Source organism: Hyperoodon ampullatus (assembly GCF_949752795.1).
Source record: "Hyperoodon ampullatus genome assembly, chromosome: 16".
NCBI classification, from domain to species: Eukaryota; Metazoa; Chordata; class Mammalia; order Artiodactyla; family Ziphiidae; genus Hyperoodon; species Hyperoodon ampullatus.
The window spans coordinates 10166215-10184685 of NC_136929.1; the positions used below are offsets into that span (position 1 = coordinate 10166215).

Consider the following 18471-nt stretch of genomic DNA (forward strand, 5'->3'; position numbering starts at 1 on the left):
ATAATAATATGGGGTCAGTTCTCCAAGAAAACACAACAGTCCTTAACGTATATGCACCTAACAACAGAGCATCAAAGATATCAGTCCTTCCCAATGCGAGGTAAAGATCCAATGCAATCCCAATCAAAACCCCAACATGTGGTCTTGTGGATGTCAACAAACCAATTCTACAGTGTATATGGAATGGGCAAAAGACCTAGAATAGTCAACATAACGCTGAGAAAGAACAAAGTCTGAGGACTGACACTACTCAAATTCAAGATTTAATCTAAAGCAGTATCAGGATAGTGTGGTATTGGCAGTAAAATAGAAACTAGGTCAATGGAACAGAATAGACAGCCCCCAAAAATATACCCACAAAAATACAGTCAATTGGTCTTCAACAAAGAAGTAAAAGCAATTCTATGGAAAAAGGATGGTCTTGTCAACAAATGGTGCTGTAAGTACTGGAGATTCACCCGAAGAAAAGATGAATCTAGATACATCCAGTACAGCTTTCAGAAAAATTAGCTCAAAATGGGTCATAGACATAAGTGTAAAATGTAAAACTATAAAACTGTAGAAGATCACGTAGGAGAAATATCTAGGTGACCTTGGGTTTGGCAGTGATTTGGGGTTTGGCAACACCAGAAGCATGATACATAAGAGAAAAAATAACTAAGTTGGACTTCTTCAAATCAATAACTTCTGTTATGCAAAAAACACTCTTAAGAGAATAAAAAGACAAGCCACAGACTAGAGAAAAAACTTGAAGAACACATATCTGATGAAAGACTTGTATTCAAAATATACAAAGAACTCTTAAAGCTCAACAATAAGAAAACAAACCAATTTAAAAATGGGCAGGGCTTCCCTGGTGGCGCAGTGGTTGAGAGTCCGCCTGCCGATGCAGGGGACACGGGTTCATGTCCCGGTCTGGGAAGATCCCACATGCCGCGGAGTGGCTGGGTCCGTGAGCCATGGCCGCTGAGCCTTGCGCATCCGGAGCCTGTGCTCCGCAACGGGAGAGGCCACAACAGTGAGAGGCCCGCGTACCACAAAAAAAAAAAAAAAAAAAATGGGCAAAAAACAGACATCTCACCAAAGAAGATAAGCACATGGCAAATAAGCATATAAAAAATGCTCACCATCATATGTAATTAAAGAATTACCAATTAAAACAACGAGATTCTACTACACATCTCTCAGAGTGACACAAATCCAAAACACTGACAATACCAAATACTGATGAGAATTGTGGAACAGTAGGAACTTTCATTCATTGCTGGTGACAATGCAGAATGGTACAGCCACTTTATTTTTTTTTTTTTTTTTTTTTTTTTTTTTTTTTTTTGTGGTATGCGGGCCTCTCACTGTTGTGGCCTCTCCCGTTGCGGAGCACAGGCTCCGGACGCGCAAGGCTCAGCGGCCATGGCTCACGGACCCAGCCACTCCACGGCATGTGGGATCTTCCCAGACCGGGACACGAACCCGTGTCCCCCGCATCGGCAGGCGGACTCTCAACCACTGCGCCACCAGGGAAGCCCGGTACAGCCACTTTAGAAGACACTTGGTCAGGTTTTTTTTTTTTTAAGCTAAATATAGTCTCACTATATGATTGAGCAATTATGAATTGAAAACATATCCACACAAAAACCTGCATGTGATTGTTTATAACAGCTTTATTCCTAATTGACAAAAACTGGAAGCAACCAAGATGCCCCCTCATAGGGTATAACTTGAGATAAACAAACTGTGGTACATCCATACAAGGACTGTTGTTCAGCAGTAAAAAGAAATGAGTTGTCAAGCCACCAAGAGACACAGAGGAATGATAACTGCATATTGCTACATGAAAGAAACTAGTCTGAAAAGCTGTTACTCTAAGATTCCAACTATATGACAGTTTGGAAAATGCAAAACTGTAGAGATAGTGAAAAAGTCAGTGGTTGCCAGGGTTTCAGAGAAGGGTAGGGGTTAACTAGGTGTAGCACAGTGGACTTTTAGGATGGGGAAACTATCCTGTATGATACTGTAATAGTGGATACATAATATTATGTATTTGTCAAGACCCATCTAACTGTACAACACAAAGAGTGAACTATAATGTAAACTATGGACTTGAGTTAATAATAATGGCTCAACATGGGTTCACGAATTTAGCAAAGTACCACACTAATGCAAGGGTTAATAGGGTGCAGAGAGAGGGGATAAATGGGAATTCTTGATGCTGTCTACTCAGTTTTCCTGCAAGCCAGAACTACTCTTCATAAGTGAAGTCTAGGGCTTCCCTGGTGGTGCAGTGGTTGAGAGTCCACCTGCCGATGCAGGGACACGGGTTCGTGCCCCGGTCCGGGAAGATGCCACATGCAATGGAGTGGCTGGGCCTGTGAGCCATGGCCTCTGAGCCTGCGCGTCCGGGGCCTGTGCTCCGCAACGGGAGAGGCCACAGCAGTGAGAGGCCCGCGTACCGCAAAAAAAAAAAAAAAAAAAAAAAAGTCTATTAATTCTCTGGAAAGTTTTTACTATTTGCTCACATTCTTATCTCACCTATGTAGAATTCTGGTTTACATTGGAAATGCTGGCCTAGTAGGAAAACATAGTATCTTGCTTCCTTGTTAACACAGCTTTTAATACATGAGAACTGTTTTTCAATCTTAGTGTAACCTTAAGAAATCTAAACTTATATCTGTGGCACATCCAAAAAATAAATCTAAACCAGTTGAAAAACTGAATTTTAAAACCTGTTTTAGCCTTAGGAGTCTATGGAAGAAAATAGACAGCAAATACAGGAAAAATTCTGTGAATATTTTTGTACACATAATATCAATGTGAAGATATATGACCAAATATTTGCCTATGTATAGTTTAAATTTTTTAACAATAAGTAATTATTTCCTATTCAGTTGTAACTGTTCGATTATAGTATTAATATGAATTATATTAGAATATGTTCTTGTTTTCGGTTTTATATTATATCAGTGGTTAAATCAATATAATTAAATCTTTCATTGTAAATTATGGAAATTGTATGTTTATCATAACACAAACAAGAACTTTATTTTTAGTTAAAGCCATATGTTACTTGTATTTCTTATCTCATTTATTGTTAATTACATTTGGTCAATATCACTCAGGTGTCTTTCTTCTATCCCACTTAGACCTGAATCAGATTTTAAAATGCCTCTCAACAAAAAAGTAAAATTAGGGGCTTCCCTGGTGGCGCAGTGGTTGGGAGTCCGCCTGCTGATGCAGGGGTCACGGGTTCGTGCCCCGGTCCGGGAGGATCCCGCATGCCGCGGAGCGGCTGGGCCCGTGAGCCGTGGCCGCTGAGCCTGCGCGCCCGGAGCCTATGCTCTGCAACGGGAGAGGCCACAACAGTAAGAGGCCCGCGTACCGCAAAAAAAAAAAAAAAAAAGTAAAATTATTTAATTCCAATCTTGGTTGATCTTTCTATCCTTTGCCTATTTACTAGTTCAGTTTTATTTAAAAATAAAACCAATTCTCACTATTGTGGCTATTCTGAGGTAGACTGACCAACTTTACCTTAAAGTTAATTTGTATTTTCCTTGCTTGGGCCTGGTAATGCAGAGATATGAACCATGTGTGTCCCCAGATATGAAGACAAGAAAGTCTTAGTACTTTTTCCAAATGCTTGGTTCTAATTTTGGACTATTATGAAAGTCTAATGTCATAACTGGTAACTCCCTAAGAATTACATGACGTTCTGGCCTTTTTGCCTTGATTTCTTTTGAGTGTACTTTCCAATAGATTTTTCACAAGTGAGTGACAAAGCTATAACACTCTAAAAGAAACCACATTTCCTACATGGTATGTTTTGCTTGCTTTTTGAGAAAATTTTAAAAGCTACTAAAGAACATTTATTTAGTGTGTTAGTGGTGACCAGCAAGTACCATTATGGCCAGAGTCTGAGGCCCAGGAAGGTCATATAGGTTAGAAGCAGTGGACAGTTTGAATGCTAGGGAAGGTCACTGAAAGCTAACTGCGGCTAAGCATAGTTTTGTTTTGTTTTTTAATCAACTGATGGAAAATAAATTTCCAAGAAGCTCTTCTGATTTAAAATCACTGCTCTTCAAAGGCAGGGGCAGGACAGTTACCTATCATGACCTCTGCTTTGCTGCTCTTATTCCCAGCCTCCGTGGACATTGCCCAGCTCCAGAGGCAGGGACTGTTTTAGTTGGCATATGGGCTCGGCGTCCTTGGAACTGCTCTACTTTATGCCTAAACTTTCCTGCCAATGTCAGCATCAGCCTTGTCAACACTTCTTTTCCATTTGTGAATACTGTAGTTAAAGCTTTCACCTCTTCTTTTCTAGAAGTATTTCGTATTTAGCACTTGGGTGTTTAGAAATTCTCTCTCTGAAGAAATACATTTCAACTAAGAATCTTTACGACTTATAAAAGAACTTTCACTTAGAAAATATATATAAACATATGTGGTTTTTTTTTTTTTTTCCATATGGCCTTTGATCTTGTCGCAAAGCTTTAGTGCTGTGAACAGTGAGGTTTAAGGTAACCGACAAAGTGGTCTCACCGGTGAGGCAAAGTTGTGTCAAAAGAGGGCTTAAATGTTTAAAAAAAAAAAAATTCAGCTCAAAACCCGTAAGGTTTCTAAATACATTTTGAAGCATTTAGAAGAAAAGAAGTCCTTTTGTGTTTGCTCCATGTTCTGGAAGAGCAAATAAAAAATGTTACTTTGGGGCTTCCCTGGTGGCGCAGTGGTTGAGAGTCCACCTGCCAATGCAGGGGACACGGGTTCGTGCCCCGGTCCAGGAAGATCCCACATGCCGTGGAGCGGCTGGGCCTGTGAGCCATGGCCGCTGAGCCTGCGCGTCCGGAGCCTGTGCTCCGCAATGGGAGAGGCCACAACAGTGAGAAGCCCGCGTACCGAAAAAAAAAAAAAAAGTTACTTTGTTTTGTTAACTCAGGGGCCACTCAGCAATCCTCAGGCTGAATGCCCGTGGATCGATCATCAGCTAAGCATGTGGATGAGTTGTGTATAGATTATTATAATCATAAAGTTATACCACAGTCTATCAGGGGAAATACTTGTGATAATTAGTTTGGAAATATAGTTTAGTAAAATTAAACATAATTTCAAGGAAGAGAAAACATTTTCATGAAGGTTTTCTTCATTAGAAAGGTGACATCATCCCAAGTAATTTAATTATTGTTGATTTACTCAACAAACCTCTGTAAGTCAGGGTGGGCCTTCCTTGCTGTGTTGGTCTCCTGACCTTCTTCACACTTCATATATCTGGATACATCCAGCCTTAGCGACAAAGTGGATTATGCTGAATCCAGATGTCCACCTTAAGAATACACATCTCTCTCGTTTTTTTTTTAACTTAACATAGTATGTGTTTTTAACTGTCTCATGACAAATGGATTTACTTTTTAATCACCACTGTTGGGTAAAATTTATTATCACCTGAGTTCCATCCATCAGATTTGAGGATACAGCTCATGTGAAGAGGTAAATGGGGAGATGGTGAGGGGCAGTTTGGTGGAATAGGAACCCCAAGTTTGTAGCTTGTTTAGTTATCACCACAATTTCACGACCCTGTCATTTGAAAGTCAGATGACTCAATGGTGTCACGTAATGTATGACTCGAAGACACAATAAAGAATATTCCCAGGACACAGTCAATTTCTCCCTTTTTTTCATGGAAAAAGAGTTCACAGAAGACAACCAAGCAGTAAATATAATCCTAAAGATAGTCAAAACAGATTGGAATATAATTTTGTTCAGAGCTATTAAAAAAATCCTCTACTATGTCTCAGTATAGGCAGCCTGTAGAGAGTTCCCAGGTGAGGATTTATCTTCTAAATGTAGACTTGTGGGTCTTTTTAGCTAGTGAATTCAAACCACCATAGGAAGAGGTCAAGAAGAATGAATGAAGTTAAGAGAATTGATGAGCTGAGTGTCACTGTTGGGATTTTGTTTCTTATATGGCTTGCATTTGTGCTTTGAGATTTTGGGGTCTAAGAAAGCCATGCTGTTCCAGGAGCTTCCCAGAAATATTTTTGGAGCGGGCCACACGGGCTCCAGAAAGAGAATGCATTCTATTTCCAGGTGCTATTGTAGAATCATTATTCATTTAACAAAAGTGTGGTCTTTTCAGCTAGAAATTTTAGTTCCATAATTCAAATGGACTAAAAATATTATGGAGTATAACTAGAAAAAGTGTTTTGTATGTATCAATATGTTGTTTTCTAGCAATGTCCCATTCTGGATTGAACAATAGAGGAAAACTTTCCTGTGTCTCTATAGCATGAGCTTTTAAATCGATACATGTGTATGTGTTTTAAGTGAATTGTGAAAATCAGCCAAATATAAAGTCAGTTATAAAATAGTTCCCTTTGTTTCCAAATTATCTGTGTAATATTTACGCCAAGGATGAATCGATTAAAAAAAACAAGTATATGAGGAAGGCCTTCCTGTGTCTCTATACTATATGATCATTGTTTTATTTATCACCAGTTCTGGAGTGTTTCTCAATGCCAAGTCCAGAAGTGAAAGATACAGTTTTAACTTAGAGTGCTGACATCTAGCGAGAGAGACAAACAAGGTAACAGAAGTCAGTGTGACAAGTGACAGGATACGGGTGAGCTCAGGCCTCTCTGGGAGGAGCAGCATCGCGAGTGGCCTGAGGGCAGAGGAGGTGAGCTGGGCTGGAGGACCACAGGGGAGCTGGCAGAGAGAACCAGAGAGCAGCACCGGGGCAGCCAGAGGGGGCAGGATGCGCAAAGTCAGCGTGAGCAGCAACAGTTCATGCTCAGGGTTGTCGGCTTCTCACAGAAAGTAAGAAGATCATAAATTTTATTTTGTCAGTTTAAACATTGGAAAGCCTCTTCCAAAGGGATTTTCTTTTCGTACATTTGTCGAAGTCAGGAGCAGGAAAGTGGTGAGGAAGGGCTGTCTTATTCCACTGCCTTTGCTCTTGCAACTCAGTGACATCCCCAAAGCCTTTGATCGCATCGTTCATGTACACGGGAAACACTTTTTTCAATAATAATAAGCATTTTCTCAGGGAGTTTTTTGGTTCCATTTTGACAGGTGTCTCATCTCTTTGTAGCAACAAACCTTGCTCTCTGAGCTGTACTGAAGGTTCCTACTTTTCTTTCTTCAGTGTCAAATTAGGAAAAATGGAGTAAAAGCTTCAAGATTACTCATTGAACATACTATTTTTTTACTTAATTTCAAATAGCATCTTCCCTGGAGATGTAATAAAGAAAGATGTGCGCAACTTAGAGGAAGGATAATTTTCAGTATTCCTTTCACATTTAATCTTATATTGATGATCCTCGTATTTTACCTGTAAATGCTCAATTGGTAAAGCAATTAAACTTTAATGGTAATTCATAATGGATTTCTGCAGCCACTTTTCTTTTTTAGTTCACATAACTAGAAAAAAATAAGGGACTTAAATTACGTCATGTTAAAATTGTCCTTCGTATTCAGACCATAAAAGCAAAAACGTTGTATATTTTTAGTACGTAGGGATCATTAATGGATACAGTCACTTCTGTTTTCTGTTGCCATTTTGTATTTGGTGTGTGCTGTTCCTCCGTGAATCTTTCTCTTAAAAGTTATATTCTGGTATGAGTTCCTCAACAGACTATAAACTTAGCCATCATAGCCCCTCAGAAAATAATTATCGATAACTTCATTTGAATTGAGGATAAGAGAAAATAAGGTCTTTCTAAAGCCCCGGTGCCAAGCAAGAGAATATATAAGTAAATGGTAAAGAAAAGAAGAGTTTAAGACCTGGGGCCTGATGATGTGGGTTTAGATTTCTGGTCTTGTTTCTTTTTAACTCAGACAACTTCATTATCTAGTGACCTTCATTTTGCTTTTCTGTACAATGTGATGGATATTATCTGTGCTTATACCCACCTACCCATCTACCTGCCTAGTTAGACAGGGATTTCCTTAGTATTTAAGTATGTGAAAGAGCCTTGAAACTAAACGTGTTCTACAAATACTAGTTGCTATGGCAACGACTTGCCAATGTACCAAATATGATTCTTAAAATGAGAGTCAGTGCATATATGAAGTTATAGTTTACATAAACTACGTAGCACAGATTAGTGCCTAATAGGCATTCACCAAACAGGGATCCGCTTTCCCTCTTTCTCTCAGCTTTTCTCTCAAGCCTTGTTATTTCCCATTCGTCCCCATCTGCTGCTACTCTTTGCTGCTGCTCTGGGTGCTTTCGAATTCACTGATGTTCTGGTTCTTCTTCCTGCATGCACAGGCCCAGAGAGGCAGTCAGACGTCAGGCAAATTTAGTAACCTCCTTCTTAGTTTGGACATTTGATTGTATGCACATTCTAATTTTAAATTAGCACATATATGGGTGGATATTGGCTTTATATTCTATAATAATTTAACTCATTTATAGCAGTGGAACTTGTTGAGGAACAAATGTTTACCAGTTTTATGAATAAAAGCCCGTATCATATTTGTTTTGTAAACAACTTCAACTGAGTACTATATTTTTTATTTGTATGGTTTTTCGCAAAATAATGAGCAGTTATTTTCATTGTTTATAATAATGCCTAAAACTTATTGAGTGCTCATCAAATGTCGGTGCTTGACAGAAACGAAATCATTTAATCCTCACAATACTTTGCGGTATGTCTTAATTATTATTTCCCCATTTTACAGATGGGGAAACTAAGCCACAGAAAAGATGTCAGGAGACAGGATATTATCACAGTTAAATATGCAGGTCCTCGTTCCTGAGTGCCTGGGTTAATTCTAGTTCCCCTAATTATTATGTGTGCATCCTTAGACAAATTCCCTACACTTGATGTGCGTTAGTTTTCCCATCTGTAAAATAGGGAAATAATGACACATACTCATAATGCTGTGAGGATTAAACACTGGCTTTCCTCTGAATGACATTTTAGATTCTCTTAACCATACGTTCAAAAATCTGCCCACAGGGGCTTCCCTGGTGGCACAGTGGTTGAGAGTCCGCCTGCCGATGCAGGGGACACGGGTTCGTGCCCCGGTCTGGGAGGATCCCGCATGCCGCGGAGCGGCTGGGCCCGTGAGCCATGGCCGCTGAGCCTGCGCGTCCGGAACCTGTGCTCTGCAATGGGAGAGGCCACAACAGTGAGAGGCCCGTGTACCGCAAAAAAAAAAAAATCTGCCCACATATTGTTCCCTTTTCCTTCTTTTCATTATCAGTAGTATTTTCTTTTTTTTTTTTTTTTTTTTTTTTTTTTTTTTTTTTTTTTTTGTGGTATGCGGGCCTCTCACTGTTGTGGCCTCTCCCGTTGCGGAGCACAGGCTCCGGACGCGCAGGCTCAGCAGCCATGGCTCACGGGCCCAGCCGCTCCGCGGCATATGGGATCCTCCCAGACCGGGGCACGAACCCGTATCCCCTGCATCGGCAGGCGGACTCTCAACCACTGCGCCACCAGGGAGGCCCATTATCAGTAGTATTTTCAATGAGGCAATTCTCATAGACGATACAAAGTACTCTTCAATGATTTACTAACTTACGTTTTGGTGTTCAGTGTAAACACCATGGAATCCAAAGACGGGCTCCATCACATGAATTTTTGGAGCCTAAGATACTTTAGTTCTCCCCATGAGAACGTGATTTCAGATGAAATGCAGTTCTTGGACTTATTCCAAGTGCTTTTCAGCACACTGAAAGTGTTAAGCCCTGAGTGGCAAGCGTACATGGTACGCATCCTTTTTTATTATATCTTTACTTGGCTTGATTGTTAGTGTTCTCTTCCTCATTGTTAAATGCATTTAACAGCGAAATCTGTAACCTAAAATTATTTCATTGCTAGAGATATTAAAACTGCCCTGGCTTGAAGTCAGAAGCAACTTTATCAAAATCCTAAGAGTAAGAGCAATAAAATGTTGCATGTGATTTGAGTCCCTTTAGAAGAGATTTGTCATTGAGAAAATGAGCATGGATAAGTATTGATTGTGTTTCTGAAAAATGTTTTCTCACTTCAAAAGTCCACCCCAGCTTAGCCGGCTCCCCTCTCTCTTGACAGGCACCAGCATCTTCACCGTGTACGAGGCTGCATCCCAGGAAGGCTGGGTATTCCTCATGTACAGAGCCATCGACAGCTTTCCCCGCTGGCGTTCCTATTTCTACTTCATTACCCTTATTTTCTTCCTTGCCTGGCTTGTTAAGGTACTCTACAATTTAGTACCCATCCAGTCCATGCTTCTGACAGTTTCTGCAGATCTTGTGTTTGTCTTCGGTTGCCCTCACTCCCTCACGCCCAGTCTTGGTAAATGTGGTTTGTCGTTTTCTTTCAGAATGTGTTTATTGCTGTCATCATTGAAACATTTGCAGAAATCAGGGTACAGTTTCAACAGATGTGGGGATCGAGAAGCAGCACTACTTCGACAGCCACGACGCAGGTACCGTATCCGGAGATTATGATGTAACTAACCCACTCGAACTGGGCGTGTCCCTCTGCACCACCCTGGAAATTGATGGAGCTTGATGGGACTTGAGAAACCCTGTTATCACCAAATTCTGCAATCAGATTCACTGAGGGAGCTGCTTAAAAATAACAGGTGCAAAGCCCCAAACCCAGAGCGACCAAATCAGATTTTCTGGGTGACGGGGCAAGAGCACCTATATCGTTAACAGCCCCATGGGTGGGTTTGACAGAAAACCAGGCTTATCATCATATTTCTTATGTACCTTTGATTTGATTCTACCATCACATGTCCTCCAAGGACTTGCTGATAAAATATAGCAACTGTGGAATTCCCCATTTTAAAATATTCACGTAATTGAAACCAATATAATGGCCCTTATGTATAGGATTAGAATTTTTCAGAAGGAAAATTTATTTCATTCAGAATGAACCAATCACAATATAATAAATTATGAAGAAGACCCCTCCATCCCAAATGCATGCCTGTGAATTTTGAGGAATTACTGCGTATTCAGAAGGTTTCCACTATGCTCCCGAGAAATTGGAAGTATCCTAGAATTTGACTAAAAGTGGCATGGCATTTATTACATAAGAGGGCAATTCAGATCCAATGTCTTTTGTTTTTATTTTTGGTTTGGTTTTGTGTGTTTGTTTTTTGGTGGTTAGAAAGAGGAAGAATAGGTTTATATATCTTCTTCTGGTATCAATCTTAATAAAAAAGAGAGAAAATAAAAATTCCAGAATTGAGAATGAAATTACTTTATGCCTTGCAACTATTGCTTTAATGTTAAATTTTAAGAGAAATTTACCATAAGTTTGTAAATACTTACACAGGTCTGTTAGGACAAATGTATCTGTGAAAGATCCGAGGTACAAATTTTACTTTGAAAATCTCCAAATTGAACTTTTAATAATTATACTTATATAATTATTACTTTTAAGATAATATATTATTTTAAAAAATAATTGTATTTATGCCTATGTATTAAAATTATAAAGAAAAGGATTCAGGATAGTGGCTCACTGGGAGTGGGGATGAGGAAGCAGAGGCATAAAATTAAGAAGTGCAAAGGTAAAAAATAAAATTTATATTTAATAACTAATAGTGAAAATGCTATTAAACATGCTAATATTTGGAAGAGCCTTGGGCAGTATTTTTATGATGTTGTGAAAGTTCGAATGGTCTAGTTCATTATAGATGAAATAGTATTTATATTATTCAGTTTTGTCAAACAGCTATTCAAACTGCCATGAAAGATTTTTTTAAGTGTTATCTAGGTTATGTCACAGATGGCATGTAGGAAAACCTTCAGTGAATTCGCCACATCTAGTACTCATTTCTTCTCTCATCTTTTTAGTGAACTATGAGAAATCGTAAAGTTCCAAGTCCATTCTGACATGTCTTTTAAATAGAGTGACGGCCTCATGAAGGTGTGTTTTCCAGTATAGACATTGAGAACGAAGTGGGACATAAAACTATGAACTCCACACAGAATTCGCATTCGATATTCCTGAGAGATGACCTAAAATGTCTTTAAAACCATATAGTGCTTATTAAGTAACTCTTATTTGTAAAACCACAGCTGGAAAAGTGGTGTTTGGAAGTGCCACCGAATCACAATAGAAAGTGAAATGTGGAGAGACTGTGAACACAGTTGTATAAAATTGCTTTGATGCAAAATTGTCCTTAATCAGGAGGAATAAGGTGGTAATTCAGACGTAATGCTTCTAGGTATTCAGCAGAGGTAATCACACAGAGAATTGTGAAAAACCTTCATTAAGAAAAAGGCTGTGGCTGAGGACCTGGTTGCTAAGCAATCGAAGCTCCAGCAGCAGCCTCTCTGGTAAAACACCACTTGGGCTGCCTGGCAACAGGCCGCAGGCCCCGCCCATCCCCTCGCCAGCCACTCAGCAAGTGTTCCAGATGCTTTTGTGTGTGTGGAAGGGAGAGGCATCATTTGCCATGATTCTGTTACGTTTGTAAAATCAGAGACAGCTCTGCACAAAGGCCCTCTCGTTCGATGGTTTAAAACACTAAATCACAAGTTTCTAATTCTAACAGAACAGATGGGCTTTAAGGAAATAAAATAAAGATGGTTGTGTATTGTGAAGCACACAGCTTTTCAGAAATGAAGTCAGTTCTTGTCTTCCTCTAGTATGTGGGATGTCTGCAGTTGTTCTCTGTAAGTTATCCTCATAGGAGGGCAAAGAGGGTCCTGAGGATGGTGGACTTGTCGATATTTCTAAGTCCCTGGACTTTCCAGGAGGGCTGTGTGAGTAGAAAGAAAAATTATACACATTAACAGGATAAAGTAGGGGCTTTCTGACATCTTAAGAGATTCAACAGGAATTGGCTCTGATATGTTAAGAGGCAAAAGAGAATCAGTGATGAGAACTCTTTCTTTAAAATAACAAAGCAACCTGCCTCAGAGTCACAGCATAGAAACAAATTACAGAAAAATTAATGCCAAAGGTCTTATGGAGACCATTATAGAGCAGGTAGCAGGAAAACGACATGGAAATTTTCAGTTTAGTAGTCAGTAGTTTGCCTGAACTCTGTGGGGAGGGTGACTCTTGTACCTGCATAATCATTTGATACAGGTCACTGTTGCCACACGCTCAGTTATATGTTGGATTAAAGTGCAAGAGATTTGTACATCCAGGATATAATAGCCCCCTGTGTCAGCCCACAATAGGACTTCCCATGCTACACGTTTGTAGGGGTGTTGCCCCAGAGAAAGATGTTGGGATGGGCCGTTGTGCTAGCGGAACACATCCTGGGCATCGTGCGTGTCTGGTCCAGACTTGCACTCCCATTCTCTAATAGCCACTTCACCTCAGATACCTGTTGCCAGTCGTGTGGTCTTCTGATCTAGGCTGATTCATGGTAGGAATGAGCTTATCTCACTTTTCCTGGAAGAGAACCGAAAGAACTAAACTTTAGGGCCCTGCAAGGCTAAGTTTTGTATATATAGTGACAGGAGACACAAGGCAGCCTCCGGCAATCAATCTGTACCTAACTTTTATATACAAATCATGGCCCAGTAGGGTCATATTGAGGGACGGGTAAGTAAATATACTGATTGTCTAAAGAGAGCAGTAATTTCTGGGTCTGTCATTGTCTCTGACTGAGCACACTTGCTGGCCCATGTTTTCTGAATTAATAAGATACAAGACGGATAAGGATGGAGTTGATAAAAGGACACAGGAATTCTTTCTCCTTTGTAGTTCCATGAACCTTCTCAGAATATGGGTTCCTACAATACTGGAACAACTTCTGTGTAAATGTGCAATACCGGCTTAAAGGCAGAAAGGCATAGATGAAAAGGCACATGATGGAAAATAAAAAGAATTTCCCCTCCATGAAAAGATGTGTACAACGTAATGCTCCAAAACAAAACTTGAGTAAAAATTTGTTTACTGCATTCCAAGACTATTAGTTTCCACATGAATATACATCATTAAAATATGTGAGAAAGCAATTTAGTGAAAGCAATTTCTGGGAAGGCTTTGGTAGAAGGTACAATAGTGAGCTCCTTCTAATAAGAAACTATAGCAATGGAATAATACATTCATCATAGGAAGCCATACATGAGAATTATATCTTGTGAGTCTGAGTCATTGAGTATATTATTTAATTAAGAATTCAAGTCAAGTGTCCACCCTCATTATTTTGTGTGATAGTGACTATTACCTGTTTTTTAAGATGATTGATTTTGAAAGAACCCAAAGAGCATGGGATTTTCTTTTCATTACCAAATGTGTATGTGTGTCTTGGGTTTGGAATTTTAATTCAGTTGCTAGTGGTCACCCGTATTACCAAGATCCATTCTCTACCACCTCCCATTAGATAATCTGTTATTATTCTCATTGATGATGATATTCTGCCTAAAGTACAATAGAACAATCCGCAAAGCATTCTTAGCAAAATCAAGTGACCCTTTATAAAACACTGGCAGTTGCAAACAGGCAAACATGAGATGATTCTCAAGACTGAAACCTCCATGGATTCCCAAGTGATTGTACTAAGAGGAAAGTACTCACATGGTTATTGGTAATACTCCACTAACTCATAACACTTTATTACAGTAAATCACATATCTTGAGAGCTGCACTAAGCACTACGCTATTGGCTTTACAAGCAATCTTATTTAGTCTTCACAATAACATTGTGAAGTTGGTATTATTATTGTCTCTGCTTTGCAGATTAAAAAAGGACAAGGATTGGAAAGTTAATTATTTTATCCAGTATTATGTAACTGGTACGTGCTAGAATGGGGGCTCAAAACCAGCTTCCTGGGCTTCCCTGGTGGCACAGTGGTTGAGAGTCCGCCTGCCGATGCAGGGGACACAGGTTCGTGCCCCAGTCCGGGAAGATCCCACATGCCGCGGAGCGGCTAGGCCCGTGAGCCATGGCCGCTGAGCCTGCGCGTCCGGAGCCTGTGCTCCGCAGCGGGAGAGGCCACAACAGTGAGAGGCCCACGTACCGCAAAAAAAAAAAAAAAAAAACACACCAGCTCCCTCAGCCATAAGAGTCTTCAGTTTTGCTCCCTGAGATCCTACCTCCTTTTAATTTGGTCATTACAGGCCCTGCTGTCAATGTGCTATCTTTTTTCTGGCTTCTCTTTTCTATTAAAACAAACAAAAAAAGGTTTTCTTGTTGACTGAAAGGTGGAGAAAGGGGTACTCTCATACATAATTACTAAGTGTGAATTAGAGCATCCTTTCTAGAAAATAGTTTGGCAATATGTGTCAAAAGCCTTAAAAACATTTAAACTATTTGACAAAGAGATTGTACTTCTAGGAATTTATCCTAAGAAAAATTCTGGTCAATGCTCAAAGATGTACATTTGAGAATGTTTATGGAGGCATTTCAGTAAAAAAGAAAGAAAGAGAAAGAAAGAGAGAGAAAGAAAATTAACTCTAGTCATAAATTATTGATTATAAATTATGAAATTAGAATAAATGCAAGCCATTAAATCATGATTGAACTTTATTGATATGAAAATATGCAAATAACATATTAATGCAGTAAAAAGGTCTCATGTTTATATGTATATGTGTGTGTGGGCATAATATACCTGAAAGGTTAACTCTGAAATATTCGGGGTGCTTGTCTCTGGGGAATGGGCTTAAGATTTTTTTTTTACAGCTCATAGACATTTTCTAAGTATTTAATAGTAAACCTGTATTAATAATATAATGAGAGGAGAACAGTTAGTATCTTTAAAACTGAAATAAATCATTAGACATTCAAAATGAAGCCACTTGTGTTAACTTAGGTTCAGCTGCAAGGGACCCAAAGCCCCAAATAAGTGGCTTCTATAAGATAGAGTTCCTTTCTCTCTCATATAAAGTTGGAGGATATCATTCAAGGTTGTTACAGTGGTCTGTGTTGCTATAGATCCAGAATCCTTCTACCTTTTTGCTCCACCTTGCATCACTTCCATTCCCCACATTGCCTCCTGGACTAAAATGGCTGCTGTAGCTCTAACTCTTACATCCATATTCCAAAGAGCAGGAAAGAAAAAAATAGAAAGTTTCTACTTTCATTTCATAGACCAGTGTATATATATATATATATATATATATATATATAATTACATGGTCAAGATGAACTTCAAGAAAGGGAAAGAATGTCCTTTTTTTTTTTTTTTTTGGTGGCCATAAAATTTTTCTTAGTTTGTAAGACAAGAAGAACAGATATGGAGGGACAGCTGGCAGCCCCTGCCCCTGCCACACTCCCCAAGGACTTCACCCTAGGATTCATGGCTCTGGATATCCCACCATGTGCCTCACGTAGCTACTGTTACATTAACCAATCCAAATGTTGTATAATTCAGGGAACTGAAAGAGAAATGGACCATGTTTGCATTTCCTTCACTTTATTTCACACAAAGAACTGACCTTGAGAGAGCACTTTTACTAACAATTAAACTGATTCATTTGATTTTAGTCTATTGGAAAAAAAACATTTAACAGAGAAAATTAGTCTGCTTCTGATTAAAGCACATATGTGCCCCAGGGATCCTTTGCTCCATGGTAAGAGAGTAGAGGGTGCTTGTACAGAGGGTTCCTACCTCGTGACTGGTGGGATTGCTTTTGTCTTTTCTCCTTAAAAAGAGACTCCCAGACATTTGACAGATCCTTTACAAGGCACTTATGCATGTTTGCATCTCAACCAATGTATGTATTCTCAGAATGAGCCTATTTGTGATGGATGTGCTTGATTCTACCACTAAACTTACCTTTTAAAATTCATTCTAAAGGGAATCAGAATCCTGTAAATGGACAGCTGAGAAGAACCATTTGTAATTGGCATCTTGGATCAGAGGATCTTTGTGTAAATGTGCACCACCATTTTGTCATTTTAGAAATACATGTATGGCCTATGAATTTTGGCATTTGTCACTCTCCACCTCCCTTATTTTATAGAGGGCAAGTTTTCTTTCTGCAAATGATCTACTACCTCTGTTACCACGAGTTTGAAATTATAATGATAAATCCTAGGTAATGGGATCTTTGCATCATCTCATGTTTCCAACAACAGTTACCCTTTTGAACACAGACAGGGTCAGATGAGCACGAAGACATAAATATGGCAAAGGAAATGTTTATGTCTGTGAGATAGTGAGCTCAGGCTGGAATAAAACAGTGAGTGCTTGTAGTTGGTGTCTTTTCTTAGAAAAATAAAAATCCTTAATTCTACCCTATTCCACCTCGCCCCTGCATGCACACGTAAGGAATTGAAAAGAAAATATATATTTGTGGTAAAATATTTATAAGTGGTACATGCTTTCCAGTGTAGTATATTATTGATAGATAACTAATTTTTTAAAATAAATCTATTTATTGATTTATTTATTTTTGGCTGCGTTGGGTCTTCGTTGCTGCGTGTGGGCTTTCTCTAGTTGCGGCGAGCAGGGGCTGCTCTTCATTGTGGTGCACCGGCCTCTCATTGCAGTGGCTTCTCTAGTTGTGGACCATGGGCTCTAGGTGCACACGCTTCAGTAGTTGTGGCTCGCAGGCTCAATAGCTGTGACTCGTGGGCTCTAGAGCGCAGGCTCAGTAGTTGCGGCACCCGGGCTCAGTAGTTGTGTCTCATGGGCATGTGTGTCTCATGTGTCTCATGGGAAGCCCCTAGATAACTAATTTTTAAGGTGGTAGAATATGAGTAAGATAACCTACACATCCAGCAACCTGGATGTCTAATTCAATGACTGTCAGATTTTAGCATCCTGTACTATCCTGAATTTCATCATTTATGTCTTTTAAGCCAAAAGATACTACTTCTTCCCTTCATAAATATGTATACATAAAATTTCTGCTGAGCAGATTAATTGTGGCTTACACAAGCTAATTTCACAAAGTCTTTTAAGTGATTTGTAATTCTCCTACCATTAAAATAACATTCCCGGACTTCCCTAGTGGCGCAGTGGTTAAGAATCCACCTGCCAATGCAGGGGACACAGGTTCAAGCCCTGGTCCTGGAAGATCCCACATGCAACGGAGCAACGAAGCCCATGTGCCACAACTACTGAGCCCGCAAGCCACAACTACTGAAGCCCGCATGCCTGGAGCCCGTGCTCCACAACAAGAGAATCCACCGCAATGAAAAGTCCACGCACCACAACAAAGAGTAGCCCCTGCTTGCTGCAACTAGAGAAAGCCCACACACAGCGACGAAGACCCACTGCAGCCAAAAATAAATTAATTAATTTAAAAAATAAAACAACATTCCCCTCTTTCCCTATGCTAAATGCACATTATATTATTTATCCTGAGAATATTTTTCTATTGGTTCAGTGAGAACTGTCTACTAAATAAAGATAAAAGTTTACCACTTTTTGTAAAAACACACCACGCTTTGGAATTCTAATTTTCATTTTCTCTGAGGTGTTATATATAATAATCAACATAATGGGGATAAAATACCTACTTTTAAAGTCTTGTGGAGAAGAATATTTGGGCAGTTATATGCAAAGCATATGTAAGGCAGAAACGACCTGATGCATAGCAAGTGCTCAATTAATGCAAG

General features: G+C 39.5%; 1 protein-coding gene across 4 annotated transcripts in view; it reads left to right on the forward strand.

Annotated features, from left to right (window-relative positions):
• NALCN (sodium leak channel, non-selective) overlaps nt 1-18471 on the forward strand; it is a gene marked incomplete at both ends in the record, with an annotated part of 256682 nt that overhangs the window by 55663 nt on the left and 182548 nt on the right. For all 4 annotated transcript variants that reach the window (XM_079721892.1, XM_079721889.1, XM_079721890.1 and 1 more), the window contains 2 exons: nt 10032-10174; nt 10303-10407. In XM_079721892.1, the coding sequence (XP_079578018.1) occupies nt 10032-10174; nt 10303-10407 (248 nt within the window). The remainder of the gene's footprint in view (nt 1-10031; nt 10175-10302; nt 10408-18471) is intronic.